The sequence below is a fragment of the Notothenia rossii genome, assembly GCF_949606895.1.
Source record: "Notothenia rossii genome assembly, chromosome: 5".
In the NCBI taxonomy this organism is placed as follows: domain Eukaryota; kingdom Metazoa; phylum Chordata; class Actinopteri; order Perciformes; family Nototheniidae; genus Notothenia; species Notothenia rossii.
In genome coordinates, this window is record NC_136903.1 from 9,862,540 (window position 1) to 9,884,113 (window position 21,574).

The 21,574-nt window shown below is 40.4% G+C and overlaps 1 protein-coding gene and 1 long non-coding RNA gene across 2 annotated transcripts; one reads left to right on the top strand and one right to left on the bottom strand.

Annotated features, from left to right (window-relative positions):
- Nucleotides 1–1,205: 1,205 nt before the first annotated feature.
- Nucleotides 1,206–18,970, top strand: syt12 (synaptotagmin XII). The gene is made up of 4 exons (XM_079685050.1): nt 1,206–1,640; nt 16,528–16,588; nt 17,819–18,012; nt 18,506–18,970. Exons 2-4 carry the CDS (start codon nt 16,543–16,545, stop codon nt 18,953–18,955), a joined length of 690 nt encoding a protein of 229 aa, XP_079541176.1. The 5' UTR covers nt 1,206–1,640; nt 16,528–16,542; the 3' UTR covers nt 18,956–18,970.
- On the bottom strand, nt 8,782–9,983 carry LOC307041809. Its single transcript, XR_013808889.1, has 2 exons — nt 9,156–9,983; nt 8,782–8,928 (listed from the first exon to the last, which is right to left on the bottom strand). It is a non-coding gene; the product is annotated as an uncharacterized lncRNA (long non-coding RNA).
- Nucleotides 18,971–21,574: the final 2,604 nt, after the last annotated feature.

Sequence of the window (21,574 nt, forward strand, 5' to 3'; positions counted from 1 at the left end):
ACATTTGTCTCAAGCTTTGTTAAAGTGTTTCACACGTTGTAATTGTGGTTTTTACCTCTCAGCCACCGTACTCTCCTCTTTGTAATCTAAAAGGAGGAAAGAGGAAATCCTTTCCACCCGCTTCTCAGTGTTTCATAGAAAAAAAAAATCGACTATGAGAATGCTTTTTACTTGTATTTCTGTCCCTTCAAAATAAATGTATTTCACCTTGCAGATCAGGGAGATTACTACAAGTGGAGATTGGGTTCACAGGTGAGAGGTTTGTTTGATCAGACTGCACCACTGTTGGCAAACAAAGCTGAGTTATTATTCATTATTCCTGTTCATCATGCTCTGTTTGTTTTTCTGTCTTCATCCGCCATCCAATGTCACAGCTGCAGAACATGGCCCCAGAGGAAAAGACAGGATTTTCCACAGACACGCACATCAATCATCCAACATCAAAAGAAAAACATCGCCTCACTGTCTCTGCATTCATATAACCTGTAACCATTTACAGTGTAGGTTTTCCTCATTGTGCCTTAGTGTGGAGAGAAACTCCCTCTGGAGAGAACTTTGGGGTTTTAGCCTTTGCACACAATGTACATACGAAATAACCAATATAATACACTACAGGAGAAGGGGAACCCCAAAGATCCCTCTGCTGATGTTTATCATCATACAACTCGACTACTGATCTATTAAGCAATCATAGATGATTTATTAATGAATCATTAAAACCCCTTTATATTAGATGCCTCGTTAGAAAGTGGCACTTTGAGATTTTACTTAAGCATTCAAGTGTTATATAAGTAGGCCTAGTGAAGAGTACTTTAATGTACTGGGAGAGTATGAATAGATAGCTTTCAGAGGTGTTATCACTGCATCTGAATCATCTGAGCTGCTGAAATAATGATGAAGAAGAGGGGGAGGTTTGTTCTTGGGACAGAATCGGGGGTCAAGTTAAGGAGAGATGATGAGTAAGAAAAGTTTGAATGTTCCTGAATCACACACCTCCAACCCCAGTTTCCCCCCATGCACCGGTTGCATAACACCTGTGTGTGTGTGTGTGTGTGTGTGTGTGTGTGTGTGTGTGTGTGTGTGTGTGTGTGTGTGTGTGTGTGTGTGTGTGTGTGTGTGTGTGTGTGTGTGTGTGTGTGTGTGTGTGTGTGTGTGTGGCAGGCAGGTAGGTCTCCCTCAGTGCTGCTGTGGAGCTGTGAGGAGGAGGAGGAGGAGGAGGTGGTCGTGTTATCGAGCGGCCCGGCGGTGGAAGTTGCGCTGCAGGGGAGGGACTTTCTTCCTGCAGTCGGTCGGTCGGGGGTGAGCTGCGGCTCGTACAGAAATGCCTCAGGCAGCAGCTTTTCAGACTCCAGCGAGCAGCAGCAGACGGACACATCCGAGTGGAAGATAAACCATCCTCCTCCTCTTCTTCTTTCTCACCACCCCTCCTCACACTCCTCCCTATCTTCCGGGGGGAGTGTGGACTCCATCCCCGGGATAGAGAGCCCGGACCGGCACCGGTGCCATTGTATGGAGAGAGGCGCCTGAAGAAAGGAGAGCGGTGGAGTTGGTCTATCCCCCTCCTCCTCCTCCTCTTCCTCCTCTTCCTCCTCCTCCTCATCCTCCTTCTTCTTCCCTACTGCACCAAAAGAAAACTCCGGGTAAGAAATGCGTGTTCACTCAGCTGCAATACTGCTCCGTGCACAACATGCAACATGCATCATGGCGAGACTTGGCACTTGCATGCGTCTTTTTCTCCCCTGCTTTTGTATTGTTAGTGAAGGGATTTCATTAAAGCATGAAGCATTAGCTGAGGCAGACGGGGTGGCTTTTTTTATTTTGGCACTACGTTTCCTAAGCCGCGACTTTAATCGTTTCTCTGTCAGGCGATTTAAATATTGTTTCGCATCGCAGCTCCACCTGAGCGTTAGGGGCAGGCTATCGGCTGTGGGAGCATTGTTCAGGGGGGAAAGTAAAGATAGGAAGCAGGACACCAGGGTGCAGGAACTGTCATTTCAGCACCACTATGCTGAACTCTAACTGTGGCCTTAAAAAAAACTTAGTGCAGGTTTGATGAGCAGCTTAAAGGATGTGCGAAAGTGAGGGTCAGCCAGGCTTGTGTTTGCAGGATAGACCCTTAGGCTAAGGTTTTGAATACCACTAAGACTGGTATTACCTAAGGGTCAAGGATACAGAGTAGGTTTTACAGAGTGTAAAGCTCAATAAATAAAATCAACTTAACTGTAAGATGGTGTTGCTACCAGTACCAGGATCAGACTTTTTACAACACCTCATTTTGCTGAAAATGTTTATCTCCAAGTTGTGTAAGAACCTTGCGTATAATGTTGTCTGATTAGTGTTTAGAAAGAGCTGACTTGGTTTCCAGGTCAAAACCACGTATTTGTATTTATTCGTTATGCTCTTAAGGAGTATTTTATGCATTTGTTTACAAAGTCAAGTAAACAGGAAATGCAGTGCGAATGATTCAATCGTAGATCTGTCAAACTGGGGTTGTTTAGTTTGATCAACACAAGTCTCTTTAAGCATTTCATCTGAATAGATCTCGTTTTAAATGACTCACAACTAACACGTTATGCAACCTGTGACAAGGGGCCGTGAGAAGAGATTGATTTGCTTTAAAGGGTCACTATAGCCATAAAAGGTCTAATTCGATGAAATGTTTAGTAAAGCTCAAGAGAGTTTGTCCTTTGTTGCGTTTGTTTAGCAAAATAATCAGTCCGCCTATGACGAACTCAGAGGTTTTTAGATTCTGCGACTTTCTGAGCTGGTTGTGTTCCAATTTCCTGAAACTAAAGTTGACTGATTGTCCGTCTAACACTTTCTTGGCTTTGTAGACGCCCTGTTTCACCCTGAATGCACCCACACTTATAATATGTATACATTTTTCCTCTTGGCTGCCTTTCTCTGTTCCATCTAAAAAAGAAAACGCTGTGTACTAATTGCCAGGAGAGCTTTTTGCATCAATTAACAGTTTAAAGATGTGTGGGAGTTGCCTTCTGGTCCTTTAAGCTGTGGTTAATTGAAGCACATTCAGAGTCCTCTTTGCTTCAGACATTTCAAACTAAAGAACAACACATTGTTTTTAACATCATTCCAAAAGTCTCAGTCCTCTCCGGCTCCTCGAGTGTGTTCCCTGGAGCTTTCTAATGGTAATGGAAGTCTGTTTGAAGTGACTTGGCAATAGAGGTAAAATATCCTGGTGTGTGTTTTTGTGTGTGTGTCTCACTGGGAGTCTCGCCTCCTCCCCGGCATGAAATACGACCTGCTCAGAATTCAATCCCTTCTCCAGCACTTGCAATCATCTCAGCCATTCGTTTAACTCTCTTTCTCGCTCCGTCATGGGCTTCCCCTGCTTCCACACACAAACACACCATACACACACACAGCTTCCCCCTCCATGTGTCCTTGTTGAACTCATAAGAAAAGTGTTATTACATTTAGTAAACTGAGAGCACTTGGATGAACCCCTGAGATGTGGCTCTGTGATTCTACTGTAGCGGCTGTCTGCCGTTATTAAAAAAAGCCTCTCTCCTCCCATCGACCTGGCTTACACCTTAATTTATCGCCTCTAATATTTCCAGAATGGATCATGTAATGGATTGCCTCAGTTTATGGAGGAGGCGTGTGGTCAGGGCAGTGTGCTGCCAAATGCAGCTACAGCTCACTTCTCCTGGAGATGCCTCGAACGCAGCAGGCTGGGGAGCAATCGTAAAATAAAATATGGCACGATGAATCATATTTATGAGAGAGAAGTTAGCAGGCATTAAAATTGTTGTTTATATCCTCTTCTACATCTGTATTGTAAATATGTAGCTATCTGGTTGCCTTAGCGTGGCTCTGGCCAAAGATAAGAAAAAACTAATGCATGTCTAATTGGTTTAATCCAAATAAGTGAAAAAATGATCATTAGTTATTTTACAGGGGATTTTATATCACTCTATTTCTTGGCTTGGAGTGATCTCCAGACATTAGTGGTGTAAAAGTTGAGCTTGAGAGATGCTAGTAGGCAGATGTTGTTACCTTTGAGTTTCCACTCTTCATGCTAAGCTACAGAAGCTAACCATCAACCGGCTCCACTTCATATTCACCATACAGACATTAGAGTGGTATTGATTTTTTAAATTTTACTCTTGGCAAGAACAAAAAAAGTGCATTTCTGAAAATGACCTTTAAATGATTCCCAATTCCCAAAAGTGCTCATCTCATATGGCTGAAAATACTCCCAAAATATATTTTTTTGTTTATTCTCAATGGTTGTTTTGATTTCAAATACACGGTCTCTATACAGCACATATTCAGTACATGTGTGTGTTCCAGTCATTTTCAATATCTGTGTAAGCATGCATGATAAATAGTTTGTAGTATAACTTCAGTTTCAACAGCCGCACCACAGCAGGCAACCAGCTCCAGGTCCTATGACGCTCCTTTTGTATTTTGTGTCTCTACTTTGACATGTTTCCATGCTTTAATGTTCCAAAAGCTCTTTATTGTTCTCGTACTGCCTGTGCTGCAGCACCTCTTTTCACCCTCTGTCTGAAACCAGAGCCCAGTCTGCTCTGATTGGTTAGCTGGCCGGCTCTGGTTGGGATTTTAGCCTTTGCAGACCATTAACATGCACACAAATCTATAGAACAAAACACAATAGGGCTTAATACATTTCCTTCTGTCCAATTTGTGATTTGATCATTTCCGAGTAAAGATTAACCAAAGTAGAAGAGTTGAAACATAAAAAACTGTTACTGTCCCAATACATTTGTATCTGACTGCAGATACTTAATAGTTAATCAATAAAGCAGTGGCTTGGTTTCAAATGGCTGCTCTTCCCTACTTTGGAGAGTTTAAGCTTCCATCCAGCTTGAATGGACCTTTTTCCCAAACATTAAATTGGGTCTGACAGACTCTTTTGTAGCACTAAGTGCTTTTCCTGTCCTGTATTATAGCCTAATTGTCAGGTTGGTAATCTACTGTATTAAGAGGTCTAATGAGTTTGACACTAAAGCACCAGGAAGACTTCAAAATTGCAAAAGTGATGACAAATCATTGGCAAAGTCCATCCAGGTGTGGAAATAAATGGGAAACTCCTGTGTGAAACCATGATGAAGCTGATTCGGAATAATAACATAAAGTAAATTAAATCAAACATATGTTCGATTTACGTTTTGATTAAATTGTACTGTAAAGCTTTATTTAGTCAGCAGGCCTTTTACCGTAAGCTGATCCCAAACGGCAGAAAGAGCTTTTCTCCCTCTCTGGCAAAGAAGAAAAGAAAATATTTAACAGGCAGATTTTTGGAAACAAATCAAATTCCCATTGTTCAAGTTGTTTAAGTAGCACTCTCCTGAATAACCAGACTAGAAAGAGGGGGAATTATGCTCTGCTTGCTGTCACACTCAAGAACAACTATTCTGTTCATTTTCTGTTAAATCGATTTGCAGACATCATCTTTTTACAAAGAAAATTCAAGTGCCTTTGCTCTTTTCATTGTTACGTTATCTTACAATTAAAAGTATAAAGAAAGCGTAATCAGACAGTATGAAGATGACTTTTGTAAGGGCAGGTACAATTGGACTGTAAATAAAACAAGTGCCATGTGTGGAATAAAAAAATTAACAAAAATAACTTTGGTGTTCGGATCTGATGTTTCGCTGTTTCTCCAAAAAACGATCTGCACACTAAATTTGATGAAGAATGACTCCTATATTTCAGAGACATCATTCAGATCAACTTCAAACATAACCTTCTTAGCCCAAGTAAAAATAAAAATGTTATCCAATTAAGTGTGATGGTTAAAGTGATTGCAATGTTGTTCATGGTCCGATGCAGTGGATTAACTTCCTCTAGGCCACCATAAGAAATGTTTTGTAATGATTGACATTTCTTTGCACCTGTTGGACAGATTGATTTGATATCCCATCTATGCATTCATGATACATAACTTCTATGTTCAATTAATAACTCTTCTATTTATTGACTCAAGTCGAAATATGTTGCTTAACCTAAAGTAGCATTGTTGCCTGAACAGGTTGTGAACTTCAGGGACTCACAGTTTCTCTTATCGCTTGTTTCGCTGCACATTCATAGTAAACACAAATAACATCTTTTAGTAAGATAACATACCAACCGCTGTATGAGAATATGTTTATGCAGTTACAATTACTTAACATGAGTGTAGTAGCATTGTCATTGCGACTATGCTAGCATGCTTAGCATTTTCCTCAAAGCTAGCATGTCTGTATAGCCTCATGAGTGAACGTCCTTTGCAGCTACTTCAGCATCAACGTGTGTGTTTCAGTACATTCGCCACACTTTTAGCAGCCTTTAGAAGTTGAATGTTTGCGTTCAGGGTTTGTTGTTCTAACTCTGAGTGATTGAGCGGATTAGCCCCATCGTGCTGCTGGCGCCATCGCTGACATTTAAAGGCCGGCGCCAGCTACTTCCACTTACCCATGCACCAAGAGCTGTCTAAACCAGGAAGTCAAAATAAAGCTGGCCTGGAAGCTGTAGATGTGTGAGGAGGGAGGACAGAGAGAGAGACAGATTGCTGTGTCGTGTTATATCTGGACATTTCACAGCGAGCAGCAGTGAGGCAATTCATTTAATTATGAGTCATTGGGTGAGATTAAAAGAAAAGTAGATTGATCAGTTGTTTGGAGAGCGAGCTGACATGACATGATCCCATCCCTTCCTCTTCTTCTTTTTCCTCTTCTTCTTCTTGTTTTTCATTTCCCAGCTGCTCTCTGTTTGCTTATTCTTTTTCAACACAGATTCTAACTTCTTCTTTATTTTCCTGCTTCACTTATTTCGACGATCAAATTATTTTGTCGCTTTTGTCTTTCTCCTTTCTTCTATTAGGCCTACCCAGGGACGTGCACAGGCACGGGCTAGTGTTGCCCGGGCAACGGCCTGTTTGGCCTTTAGGTTGACCTGCCCCTCTGGAGAGAGCGAGAGTTTGTTTTTATTTTTTCTGTTGTGGCCGAATCAACATGATGAGCCCACAATTAGTATTGTAGCGTCTCGCTGCGGGAAAAAGACTTTGTCAGCGCTGTCATCTGCCGGTGCGTTAAGACCACCTCAGTGTCGGATTTTAGGAAACTTGATTTTGAGTTCTCTCATGGCAAGGTATAGAGAGGCGAAGTCCCGCCCATCTACTTCCGACACATGGGACCCCGGAAGCGGAAAATTATACATTGAAGTCAATGGAGAGAGAAAAGTCATCTCTACCACGAATGACACATATGATGTTTTTCAAATTAAAAGAACATTTTGCAAGTTAAAAAAATAAAAATGTGTCGTAAAACTGTGAAGTTACACATTTTTTTGTGTGAAACCGCTCAGTGAACTAGGTCTCTGGTCTCGCACAATACGCGTCACCATCACAAAGATGGCCGTCACGTTAGCAAATTTCACCTGTTTCTTTCAGAATGAGGCGAAAAACGAGGTGAAAATCACTAGAAGTCATGTTGAGAGCTATACATACACGAAAGGGGAGTTAGTCGGTTCTGTAAGAGCCAGCATGCGGGACCGGCTTTAAAAGGTTTCAGTGAGTAATATGAGTGCAATGTTTAACGTTAATGTCAGCTAGCTAACGTTAGCTAACAAGGTACACTAACGTGTTTTGTTTTAGCAACTAGTTTTCTCCTTCAGAACTTCGTGGTCTCTGTGTATGCTGTGGATAACATTAGTGTTCACAAGAACGAGATACACTCCCGTGTTTTGTTTTAGTTGCTCTTCAGATTGAAGCGGCCAGTTTTATATCGACTATATGTGTGATCTCCTTTTTACATCTCGTTGTGTCATTTGAGTTTATTTGCTGTGTGTAGATTCAAGGATTTTGGTTATCTTGTCAATTTGTTTGGTTATCTAGGCACAGCTGTGTGTGACTCCCTCTGGTACACTGGTATGTGTTTTCCTAATATAGAGAGCATTGATTAATTAATAAACTACACACTGACTCTAGATCCTGACCAAATCCTTTTTTGTTGATCAAATGTTTTTCAAAAATGTATTGTATATTATATAACAGCTGCACATGACAGACCGGAGTCTCTGCTACTGTGGACCACGAAGGAGGCGATCATCATCCCCATCCCCAAAGACCCTGCATGGCATGGGAATCTCCTCCTCCTTGAACAATTCTACACCCAGCATATGCTCCCTGTTGGCCAGTAGAGAGGAGGACATTTAAATAAACATACTCCTTACACCCTCGGACTCTGCGTTGTGTTTCGTATGTGTGATGGGGTGTTATGCAGAGGGGAGGGAAACAGGACACAGCAGATTGGGATTGCGGTGGAGATGCTGAGCAGTTATTTAATTGTTGCGTGTAATTATTATTATACTGCGCGCTTCTTAGTCATTCCATCTTTTGCTGTAACATGGATCTGTATGTAACTCTATATTTACATGTTATCTACCAAACTTCCTTCTACATCATACATCATCATTATACATGGTGTATATATAGAATATATATATTTGTATGCATATCTGTAAATTGTATAATTTTATTTTTCGTATTTGGGATTTCTCTTTTCAATGTGGAAAATGGCAGCTGCATATTCTGCTTTTCTCATCTGGCTCCCTGTCCGCTCGTCTACAATGAGACAATTATATAATGAATTACTAATAATCATTTAAACCTGTTATTACCAATATTTCACAAATTCTTCATGTAAACTTAAGAGCACAGCTGTATGTTGAGTATGTCAACTTAGCTTGGTTCATCTTACTGGGGGGGGGGCAGCTACATGGATGTCGGTGCAGTCCACAATAATTTTGCAGTTGAAGGCAGAATGAATTTATTATTGACACAGAATGAAGCACAAATGTGTCATACAATACATTGACTTTATTTGTAATTGTGTAAAACAATATGAGCATTGATTAGCAAGCAGGACCTGCAGGAACAGAGAATGGTGATGGATGGAGCTGGGAAGAGAGAAGAATAAAGAAAACAGATCAACTTTATTATCGGATATTAAAAATTCAATTTCAAAACAAGTTGCCGCTCCTACAGTTTTCTAGTATGTAAAGATGATTTCACATGACCAATGCAAAATATCACACTCAATACATGTGTGTCTCTGGGGGGTGCATTGTGCCTTTGATGTATATAAATAATATACCATAGTCCATAACCAAATACTATTACGTACAGTGGAAATCAGGTTGCCAGAGCAGGTCAGTCCAGTGTGCATGTTCCTCAGGGTCTCAGCAGTTACAGGTGAGGTAAAGAAAATAAAAGAGAAAAAGGTCAGTAACAACACTTTAAAGTAACAACACCGAATAATTATCTCTTTTAATAATTTTCTCTCAGTAATCACTCAACTACTGTCTTTCCAACAAACAGATTGAGTCACTCTCACTATCATCACGTCCAGAAGAATGTCATGCAAAGCTGCCTGCCTTCCTTCCTTTGACTCTCCCTGAACTGCCTGATCTTTTAATGTTCAATGTTAACCATTTGTGCAGATAGAATTAAGTAGAAAAGATCGCTGATGCTAATGTGGCGTTAGCCTACCTCCCGCCCCCTTAGCACCTGGTGGAGGGGGCGATAGGCTACTCTTCAAATGTTTCACAAAATACTTACCATCATGACTACTCTTACTGTTTAACATTTTGGTTTACTTCATGTTAAGGCTAATACAAATGACAAGGTTAAGTAATGTAATGTAATGCTAACTAACATGCTCGCTACTAGCTAGGTAGCTAACTTGACTATGTTCCATGCAAAACATGTATATTACCTGATATGTTTGGCCCAACGACTCCTGGTCCTTTCATCAGACGGGAAGCGATAGAACGAGCAAGTGGTATGATTACAACCTGGTACAAAGCACACAGGCATCTTGTAAAAGTGAATTTATTGGAGCAATCTCTTATATTTATTGGAGGGAATAAATCAGTCTTCTTCTACTTCTTCTTTGCTTTAATTGCGAGATCTTCTTCTTCTTCTTTGATTTGCGAGTCGCAACCAGTCTTGGAGCATTATCGCCTATGACATCACTTACGCGACCCAGAATGCATTTGGGATTTGTAGTCTTTCTAGTTGTGTATCTTTCATAGTCTTATATTTCAACAGTTTTACGACAAACTGTGACTTTTTTTTACATTTAAATGATTGTTTAAGATTGACAAACATCATATGTGTCATTCGTGGCACAATTCAAACGGGATCAAAAGATAACTTTTCTCTCTCCATTGACTTCAATGTATAATTTTCCGCTTCCGGGGTCCCATGGAGGCTCCCGGAAGAGGAGGGACTTAGCCTCTATAAGGGACAAACCAGGGGACTTTACTTCCTCTTGATACCGTCGGTTATTTACAAAAAAACACCTAAATATAGCCTACTTGTTATTGTGCTTCTGTCTTTCTGTGTCTTTTCATCTGTAAACTCCCTCAACGGGGCCGCTCGCTCTCTTTTCTTGATTGCCCTCTCACGGGTGAACAGTGCAATGTCCCGCTTCATTGTAGGATTTCTGCCATGTCTCTACTTTAGTTTGACCATCTCTGTTACTAAGTTATGGAATACTAAATAAATACGTAATTAGATACCTTACCGTTACTGCGCTCATAAAGAAAGATAAGAATAAGAATAATGCGTATTGAATTGGTTTCATTAATTAGTGAGTTTATTTAAGGTAATTAGTTAGAAGAAACTACAATGGTCAAACTACATTAGAACAGAATTGTCCCCATTGTGTCTGTAATAGTTACTAACATTAGATATTTTAATGAGATAATGACCACAAAACATTACCCTGGTTTTCATTTTTAAAATCAAGTTACCGAATGCAAGTAGTCGCCTTAGCTTATTTTGTTATGAAAGGTGAATTACTGTTCTATTTAGTTGATGTAATAATCGTTTGGTTTTTTTTACATTAAAAACAATTTAACATTTTCAAAAGGTCTTATGGTTTTTTTCAGGGGGAGGCCCTTTTTCTAGTTTAGAGCAATAGCCCCTCCAAATGTCTGTGCACGTCCCTGGGCCTACCCCTTTTTTTTCCTCTATGTGTGTCCATCTGTATATGAGGGTGTGTGTGTGGACATACATCAATGTGTCTGTTCTTATTGATCAGACCTGTTTAAACATGCAGAGGGAATTTCTTGTTGTCTTTGTTCTGGCTGTTAGCGGCTCTGGCATATTTACATCCAGTCTGAGCTGATTTCTGAACAGGTGCGTTGGTTTTGCTGTTCGTGCCGGAGCTGCTTTACGTTCAGCCCGAGACACGGAGGGGGCGGACTGTCACATTGATTTCTGTTGGCGACCCTGCAGAAACCAAGGAAACAAATACTCTATTTCCACTGAGATACATGAGTCTGACTTACACACACAGCCTGGACAAAGAGTAGTATTGTGCTAGCATGAGGGATTACTGCTTCTGAAGTTAGAAAAACACAGTTTACTAAATCCACTGCTGTCTACCATCCTGGCAGGCTTTATAACAACAGGTGGACCTGCATCAAGCTGTTAGCAGGAGGAAAAGACAAGCTCTTGGCAATAATTCTTGTTATGTAAGAGGATTATCTTTCACTCAGGTGTAGAAGACACAAGGTACCAAAACCAAAAATAGGAATGAGATGGAGAGAGGTTTAACATGTTCAATTTCTATCTGAATTAAAGACCCCTTTTAAAAACAGAATGAGACCATCTTTTTAGCATAACACTTTTTTGTAATGTATATAGGGGACCCCAGAAAAAAGCACTTAATGGCAACAAATGGGGATCCAAATAACCAAATAAAAAATGAAATAAAAGCCCTGTTTGATCAACAACCTTTACTGCAAATCTAAGCTGGTTATTTCATGTGACAGTCCATACTACTTCAATTGTGTAAGACATTGTATTTCAATCGATTTAGAATTATGTGAACACAAGGCAGAGTCATTTTGCAGGAAGAAATAAGCTTTCCTAGGAACTATATTGAACTAGTTTGGTCAATTTTCAGATATAAACCTGACTTTTCAACCTGTAATGCAGAAGAAAAATATTTGTCTTGTTTTGGCATTTTAGTTTTGTGCATGAAAGGTTGATATGAAATGTCCCCTGCGTTTATGTTGCCTTCGACAGCCTTATTACAGTCCTGGAACATGTCACAAGCTCTCTTTGAAATCATTACTCACATGCCACTTACTCATCACGGCCTGTTTTGCAAGCTGACATCGCGACAAGATATTCATTTTATTCATATCTCAGTAATTAAAACATCCCCGACACAAACTGCTCTTTATGCGCACTGGAGGAAGATGTCGTTTCAGGCTTTATGAGGAATGTTATTAGGCACAGCACTTCTTAAGCAGCAGTGAGATAAATCGGAAGAGATTTGAGATCATGTGGGCATGATGATGACACTTCAGTGGGAAAGCTTTCATGCAAATGTTCACCTTTCCTTTCATAGCCGTGCTTTAATGAGCTGTTAGTCAAAAGGAACGTCTTGAATCTAAAAGAGAGAAGATTACTCATCAGACTGTTGATGAATGTGGGAGAGAAACTCCCTCTGGACCATTAACATGCACACAAACCTATACCACAAAGGAAATGTTGTGTCTCGTCAAATGTGTTATGTTTATGTATTTTGTCTGTCATTTCCTGTTTTATTTTGTATTTACCTCTGGTCTTTCATTTCAGGCCCTGTTTTCTTCCTCCACCTGTGTGTTTTCTTCCCGCCATCATCAGTGTCTGCCCCACCCCTGATTGTTTCCGCCTGTTCCCACTCACCTCATGTTTAAATAGTCCTGTCTCTCCCCTGTCCTGTGTCAGTTCGTCTTGTTTGTTTCCCCGAATGGTCGTGCCAAGCCTCAGCTCAGAAAGGATCGCTTTTCACTCATGTCAGGGTTTGTTATTTTGTTTATTTTTTGTTGGCTTAAGTTTTCATTAAAGTTCCCATGTCATGGCCATTTCTACTGATCATATTTCCATTGTTGAGGTCTACTAGAATAGATTTAAATTGTTCAATTTTCCAAACTCACATTGGTTTCTCATACAGCATCTATGTATAGTATGTGTATTCACTCTCTGTCCTAAACGGCTTGTTGGAGCTCCGGCCCCCTCCCTCCCTATGAGCCCAGTGTGCTCTGATTGGTCGGGACGTTGCGAGGCTCGTTGCTGTGAGCTGCTGCGAGGAGCGGACAGGTTTCCGAGTCGGCGATACAGCGAGAACAAGCGAAACTCATCCTGAGCACACACAAACACTCACAGCCGAAGTAAAAACAATAAGTGTGGCTTGATATTGAGTAAGAAAAAGGTTTATAACGCTGTGAGAATGGGTCTTCGGAGAGCATTTCTCCATGATCCCAACTCGTCTATTACCAGCGTTCAGGGAGCTCCATGCAAGTCAATGGGACTCCCTGTTAGTTAGCCAAGGGATCCTGGTGTGGGAGGTGCTCCGCGGATTGGTCCATTTGGGCCAATCCAGTCATTTGTTGTTGATTTGGGTGTTCACACGTCACAGAACCCAGGAAGCAAACGATGGAAAATGAGAAATCTCCAACGAGGCGTTTTGGAGCAGCATAGACAGCTCTTTTCTTTGAGGGTTTTTGACTCTGCAGACCGTTTACATGCATAAAAACCTTCACAACACACAAGGGGACGAGTAATAACCGGAAAAGCATGACATGGGCCCTTTAAGTCCTCTTTTTGTTATGCTAGTTTTTTCCTCCTAACTATTTGTTACTATTTGTTAGTTGATGATAATGGAAAAGGGGAAAGAGAAGGTGGAAGGCAGCAGCAAAGGTCACATCCTAAATTGTATTATTTTCTATCAGAATATAGTATGATATGCATCTTTTTTATGATTGACAACTCAAACAATATCTGCTTTTGTAACAAAAGTGAGAGATGTGAGTATGATTGCACTTTGTTGACTGAGCACATGATTTCCAAATCCTCTGAACTGAAACAGACTTTTCAAAATGAGTGTGCCTTGTGTTTTAAAATACGTTGCTTTTCTAGGCATGTTAGACTTCTTTGTGAGTATTATGCTATCTTAAGCCCGTTGAAGCGCCCACGCTGCCTCGTTGTTATTTACTAAATCTGTCTTGCCTTGGTCTCTTTTATCTCTCCTTGTCTCTTGTTTGTTCCCTTCCCATCTTTGATGTTTGTTCCTTTCTTCTTCTCCCTTCTTCTAAACCTTCTCAAACCTCAAATGTTAAGCCAGTCCAAGCTGATGTTGAGTTTGGGGGGGGGGGGAAGTCACATTTCCCTCCGTGTGAGAGATTCCCGTGCTTTTCTAAGGGCATACCAGCAGCTTTCAGTGGCCCTGCACTGCGTCAGCCACTTTAATTGGCCCGCATGGCTGTGGTCCGCAAAGCGCTCAGCATAATTGCGTTTACAAAACCCCCCACCAGCCCCCCCTCCAGTCTTCTTTCTATATCATTAGTGTAATGCTCTCGTTTCCCTCGAGATATGGGGAGATTCCAACAAGTGTAGGGAGCAGGAGGGGAGGTTGGGCGGAGGAATGAGTCACACATGCCAGCGCCCAAAGTCTTTTTATATTTTGCACTTTGCGGAGGAAGAGAGCTGCGCAGGAAGATTTGGTTCGGTTTAGTCTTTTAAAAACAGCCTCTGCTGCTTCTTACAATCATTGTGTTGTCCCAGAAGCTGGGTACCGTAAGTAGAAGTAGGGAAGTGATTAAATGTATGTTTCATCCCAACAGTAAGATTAGAAACTATAGTATGCCTTCACACACATTCAACCTATGCTGCTGTTAAAATGTCAGTAGTCAGATTTGCAGAATATAATAATAATAATAATAATAAAGCTTTATTTATATATCACTTTTCATACAACACATACATCTCAATGTGCTTTACAAAATGACACATCACAAGATTGAAAAAAACAACAAGAAATTCCCCCCAGACCATCCGTCAAGAACCCCACAACATTTTATCAGGTTAATAGACACAAGGAGGTAAATATGATAATAAAAAATAGAATAAAATAAATAATGGTTTCTCTCTGACAGATAAGACACAAGACAACTGAATCGATGCAAAAATGTTATATATATATATATATATAATCCCTGACAGCCCTTGCTGTTTCAGACAAGTTATATGTATGCTTATCATCCAGGAAAAATAAGTAGTATAATGTTGCCGTACACACAGTTAGCATCTTAGGAAGGATGATAGATTTATGAAGTCTTACAGTTCATCTCTTGTTGTCTGTTTAAAGGGTTTGGGGAGTTCTACTGCAAAAAAAAAAGCGAAATGAAAAAGCTATATAACATTTTTAAGGCTCCAGAGTGAGCAGGAAGTCTGATACATTGGCTCAATGATGTCCTTTAAGTGATGTCAGCGTCAGTAGAGATTAAAGTCGAAACATTTAAATATGAAAATAAATCTGGGGAGTTGAGAGAGTGAGTTTAATGGACATCTGTAGCGGATCTTTACATTAGGCAAGCAGTTAGAGGCTACATTAGCTGCTACTAGCATTACTCACCCTGAATCCCTGACAAACTATCAGCAGTCGAGTTGCATTGTGGGTGATAAAGGCACCAGGTTTTAATGAGGAACAAAATAACTTATTTGTCTTGATCGTTTTTATCATCCAGTCCAATGTGAATCCAACAATGTTACGTGAAATGCTAATTTGCTGGAGTACACTTTTAGACCAATGCCAACGATCTTACATTAACCTTAACCAGGCATTTTTATTGTCTAAAAACCACATGTTTCAAACTCAAGGCCCGGGGGCCAAATCAGGCCCTTGGTGGATTTAATTTCGGCCCGCAGGATAATTTCTAATTACTATTAGATCTGGCCCTCCGGTATATTGCACTCACACCTTCACTCCATCCTGAGGGTTTCCTCAGCTCAGAGCCTGACCCCAAACATTGATGAACTTGCACCCAAGATGAGATGCCAAGTATCTGAACTAGCATCACAGAGCAGCACACTGAGTTTACATGGATGTTTCCTTCTGCACTTTGTTTCTCACGACAACAGGGCATGTTTGGTTTTCTCTTTGAGGGAAATAGTTTTTTTTAAGCTGTTGTTGGACGGTGGAAAAGTGCACTCATAAGAAATGACTCTGATGTTTAATGTCTAATGTTAATGTTGTTTTGATAGGCAATAATTTAAGCTTTGTTAGTTCCAGGTTAAATATGTGCAATAAGTTAATTTCAATACGTTTAGCAATAAACATTGAACCCTTGAGCCGCCAATTGAATAGCCCTGCTGTAATGTATCTGAAGCAGCAGGATGTCAGGAGTCGTTAGCTTCCCACGACATCGCCCTGTGGCCAAAAGCAGTTCAATTTAGCCGTGTTTACTGAGATGCATGTTGAAAGCATAGATTAGAAGGTTAAAACCTTTCGGGTTTTAAAAAGCTGTTGCTAATACTTAGTATTAAAACGTTATTTAATTATACTGCAAGACATAATTTATTGTTGTAATTGTAGCTTAATATTCAATGTTTTTTAGAGGAAAGTCACCCAAATGTCATCATGGATGAAGTTTTCTGTAATATTTGACATTAAAGGCCACTTGAACATATTGTTGTTTTGATGTTTATTTTTCCAGGCTGGCTGCAGCACCATGTCCTCCGCTGAAAGTGGGGATCTATCAGGCTACCATCTGAGCGGTGAGTAGTTTCAGCTTAGTTGTTTCTTTCTGCATTGTGTCCTTGTGTGGGTTAATGCATATTGTTTGATCCACATTGTTGTAAATCAGTGAGTGTGTGTATCAGACTAGAGAGACGAGGCTGTGTGTACCTTAGCTTCTGCTCTCAGGTTGCTTTACAGCTATTACCATTTTTTAAACAAGCTGCACAACTCCTCTGACCTGGTCTCCTGCTGAAAGCCAGCGAAGACACATTTTTAACTTGCCCTATAATTGGCTTATGTCTTGTGTTAAAAAGCAGAGATAAAGCTGTCAGTCTCCTCCCACAGAAGCAATTTATCTCGACACAGGCTCGCAATCTTTCTCTTAAACGCAACATGATGCTCTGACGTTTAATTCAGAGAGACTGTTCAATTTGTCACCTTCTCCCGCACTATTACATCAAACGCCATGCATCCCTTAAACCCCTCCAGTCATCTCAATGCTCAGTGTAAGATAACAACACTTGACTGTGCTCAGTGATTGTGTGTTTTCAGTGCTGTAGAAGTATTTATATCCTTTGTTTGAGTAAAAGTACAGCTAGGTTAATGTAAACATGTTCCATTATAAGTAGAAGTCCTACATCCAAAATCTAACTTAATTAAGAGTGCTTCAAGTGCAAACATTTAAAAGTACTCATTCTGCATAAAAGAAAACCCTCCATATGTGAATAAAACAAGGTATAGATGATATTATAAGATTATCAAGTATGATTTTACCATTGCAGACAACATTTGTTTAATACATTTTTCATGTTTAGGACATTCTTTCTTAACTTTTTGCGATATATATGATAGTTTAACTTTTTTCCAATTCAAACAGTTATTCCACTGGTTTGATGGATGTATTATGTTTAAAGTTTATCACGTTCGCTAAATATAGCAGAGGAAAAATACACAATTTCCCTTTGAAGTGAAGTATAGTAGCATAAAATGGAAATACTCATATAAACCACACATATTTAAAAAGTGTAAGTACTACAGTTGAGTAAATGTACTTACAAATGTACTATTTTCCACCACTGTTTTGAGTTTGTGAAGACTCCTACTTGTGTCGTTAAATACAAAGTTTCTTCCAACTTTCTACACTGCGTTTCTCCCAACTGTCAACCAGTGATCAAACTCCCCCATCAAATATTTAGTTATGGGGCCAAACATGATCTTTTATTGATGAAATGGTAATAATGATAAATTATTTTGTGTTTTTGTTTCAGTGGTGCGTCACCCGCACGGCTGGGAGCTAGGGATCTACCTGGTGGGCTTCTTGGTGCTGCTGTGCGTCGCCGGGATCAACATCTGGAAGTTGTGGAAATCTGGAACCTTCCCTGCTCCGTCCCCTTTCCCCAACTTTGACTATCGATACCTGCAAGAAAAATATGGAACGTCCTTTTCAGAAGTCAGACAAAAGGTGCATTTACAATCATGCTAGTCTGAAAAAAGTTATCTTTAAAGGTCACCTATTATGCAAAATCCACTTTTTCAGATTTTGTATACATCAACATGTGTCCCCACTGTGTAAAGAGATTCTGGAAGTTTCAGGAAAAAAGATTCTCTCTCTTTTTGTCCTGATCCATTTATATAAAAAACCTGTCTGAAAATGAGCTGATCAGATTTTGGCCACTTTCTGATGTCATAACGATTTTTTGGCTTGTGTAACCATTAGCCAATCAGCAACCAAGGTACCCCCCCCCCCCCCCCCCCCCCCCACTAAATATTAAAAATAATAAAACATATAGCAGTATTTACATAGAAATGGAATGGAATAAAAAGGAATAAAATATGGAATACAAATCTGCAGTAATACAAATAAAAAAAAAACAGATATTGTTGTACATTGTGTGCATGCTTTTAGATAAATCAATTTCTGACTTCTTCATCCCTTACTTTTCTCCTTTCTGAAGCGAGTGGCTGCCAACAACCACCGGCGGACCTCCACCACCTCCAGCCGCAAACCCAGCCTGGCGTTTGGGGAGACCCCGGACGTCCTGAGGGACCTGGGCCAGCTGGAGCTGATGAACCGCGAGCTGGACCCCTCCGGCCTGGCCCAGCTGAACCGCTCCATCTCCACCGACTCGCTCAGCTCCATCTCCTCCATCGCCAACAACTTCGGCCACGACTTCACGGTGGGCCAACTGGAGGTGACGCTGGAGTTTGAGCCGTCCAGGCCGCCGGGCCAGGGGGCGGGGCTTCTGCACGTCACCCTGCACCAGGGCAAAGACCTGCTGGAGAGGGAGGAGGGAGACTTCCCCGGCTGCTTCATCAGAGTCTCCCTGGGACCAGACGAGATCAACCTGGGAGTCACAAGGGTGAGGAGGCTGTGGGCTTTTGGGTCGAATGTGTTTGTACAGTAGGAGCCAAAATGCTGTGGTAGCCTGTGTTTATAGTTATAATATCTTCATTATTTGTTAACACCACAGACACTTGTGATGGGTTGTTTCCGGTAATTGTCACCTGGGTGTGGTTAATGGTATTTAGGACAACTGGTGTATATAGAGGTTTGGTAGTATGGCAATGGGGGTGAGGTTAGCTCTGATATATTTTGTTGACCGTATGATTCTGTTTGTTTATTGTTTGATTTACAATTTTAAATATCCTTAAAACGTCGAGTTCAGTACAGACTTTATTATTTATACGTGTCACAACAATGAAAGAAGTTTAGCCTCAGAGCGGCCGTATTCAATGGGAATATAGCCGCCACAGTGTTTGTACTGGAATGAAAAGGAGAACCACTGAACAGGCATTGTTTGGTTTTTTTCATTATGTAAAGGCTTTGAGCACGGAAATAGTAGTTTACACACAATTATTGGACCAGCATTGTCTTCTAAAAGGCTGGATCCCATACAACGAAATTGCATTTTGTGGGAAATGTATTTACTTAGACAGTGTCGCTATAGTGTGAAGCCAAAAGTCAATGTTCAGTGATTAGGATAGGCTACACACAAATAGTGTTGGATCTTAATACCAAACTTCATGGTTATACATCTATTACATGTACAGATCTTTCAATATGGACCAAAGTAGTGGAGAACACCATCCATACGCTATCCTCGCTAAAAGGGACTTTGAAAAACAATCTAAAACTCAAATATTTTACTCTCACAGTGAAAACACAAGAGGAGAAACAGCTAAAATCATCCCTTCAGGACTACAGTGTGTTAGAAAATGTGAATTGATTTGCAAACATGGCTTTTATTATGTGAATGAAAGATTAAGTGTTTCAAATGTCATCATTAAATAATTAAACAATAAATTAAGTTCCTTATTAGAGATTTTCAACATGATGAGAGATTCAGGCCTGATGGGAAAACATATTCTCAGATGGTTAACCAGCAGTTAGACCATGAAGACTGAATCTGGAGAAAGGACTGAAGATTGAAAAGTGTCCTCTGACGCTCTAATGCTTGAGGGGCAGCTTTGACTGCTTGAACTGTTTTGAAGACGTTGCTTTTTAGACAGTGATCCATCCCTCTGGATTTCAGTCGTGATCCTCCGGTCTGACGGTGAGCCCACTTCATTTGTTTGAGTGGAGAGACCCCTGGGAGCGGGATGTCGTCAGGGAGACTGTTTTCTCATCAGGAGGAGATGTGATTGATTTTAGAATTCACTCAGTCTGGCATGTCACCTGTAACCTGCGTTAAACTGCAGTTTAGATTACAATGATATGTATAATACATGGTCTACTGTCACATAAAGATCCTTGGATTTTGATTTGTTCTTATTTAACTTAGTTCTAAATGTTTGAAATGATGCTGCTAGTCACAACACCATGCTTTCTGTATGTATGTAAACCCAATATGCAGCATAATTAGGTAAAACATCTAACAAAAAATACTTGTGGTAAATGACTCTTACTACTTACAGTATATTGAATCACTCATTTCAACACATTTCATTTTTACAATGTATTTTAGGATTAAATAATTATTTAACTTCCTTTGTTCTTTAATTTCAGCCCTTACATTTATCTTTTTTTTAAATGTTATGAACAATTTGTAATTCATTATACTGCATCAGTTAGATTTGTGTCTTTTCTGAAGCATTTTCTAACTTACAGTAATACCATATTTACATCTTAAATGTCACATACTATCATGAACTAAAAAGTAGGAGATTTTAAGTCAACAAATGTCTTGGTGATTTTTGCCTTCAAAAGCAGTTACACTTTAACCACAAGGATGGTTTACAATAACAGTGAGTATTCCTCTTCTCATAATGCATCATTTCTAACGCTGATTCTTTGATCTCTGGTTGCTACTTCTCTTGGTATTCTCCACTGAAACATGTTCATAAAAAGCTTGAATCTGACATTAGGTGACCTTCTCTCAGGAACAGAGCGCTCACAGTCCTCCATCTGCACCACCTGCCACTCGCCTGCTGCTCTTAGTGAGACGCCGCCAGAAAATGCTCTAATTCCTGCCTCGCTGCGAGTCCTCTTCATCGTGAATGTTGTCGTTTACAGGCCGACAGCACACAGACTCACCAAAGCAGCAGGAGAGGACTCTTTAAAGTCGAAACACTACACACTGATATACACCTGAACATCAGCAGGAGAGGACTCTTTAAAGTAGAGACACTACATACTGATATACACCTGAACATCAGCAGGAGAGGACTCTTTAAAGTAGAGACACTACATACTGATATACACCTGAACATCAGCAGGAGAGGACTCTTTAAAGTAGAGACACTACACACTGATATACACCTGAACATCAGCAGGAGAGGACTCTTTAAAGTAGAGACACTACATACTGATATACACCTGAACATCAGCAGGAGAGGACTCTTTAAAGTAGAGACACTACATACTGATATACACCTGAACATCAGCAGGAGAGGACTCTTTAAAGTAGAGACACTACATACTGATATACACCTGAACATCAGCAGGAGAGGACTCTTTAAAGTAGAGACACTACATACTGATATACACCTGAACATCAGCAGGAGAGGACTCTTTAAAGTAGAAA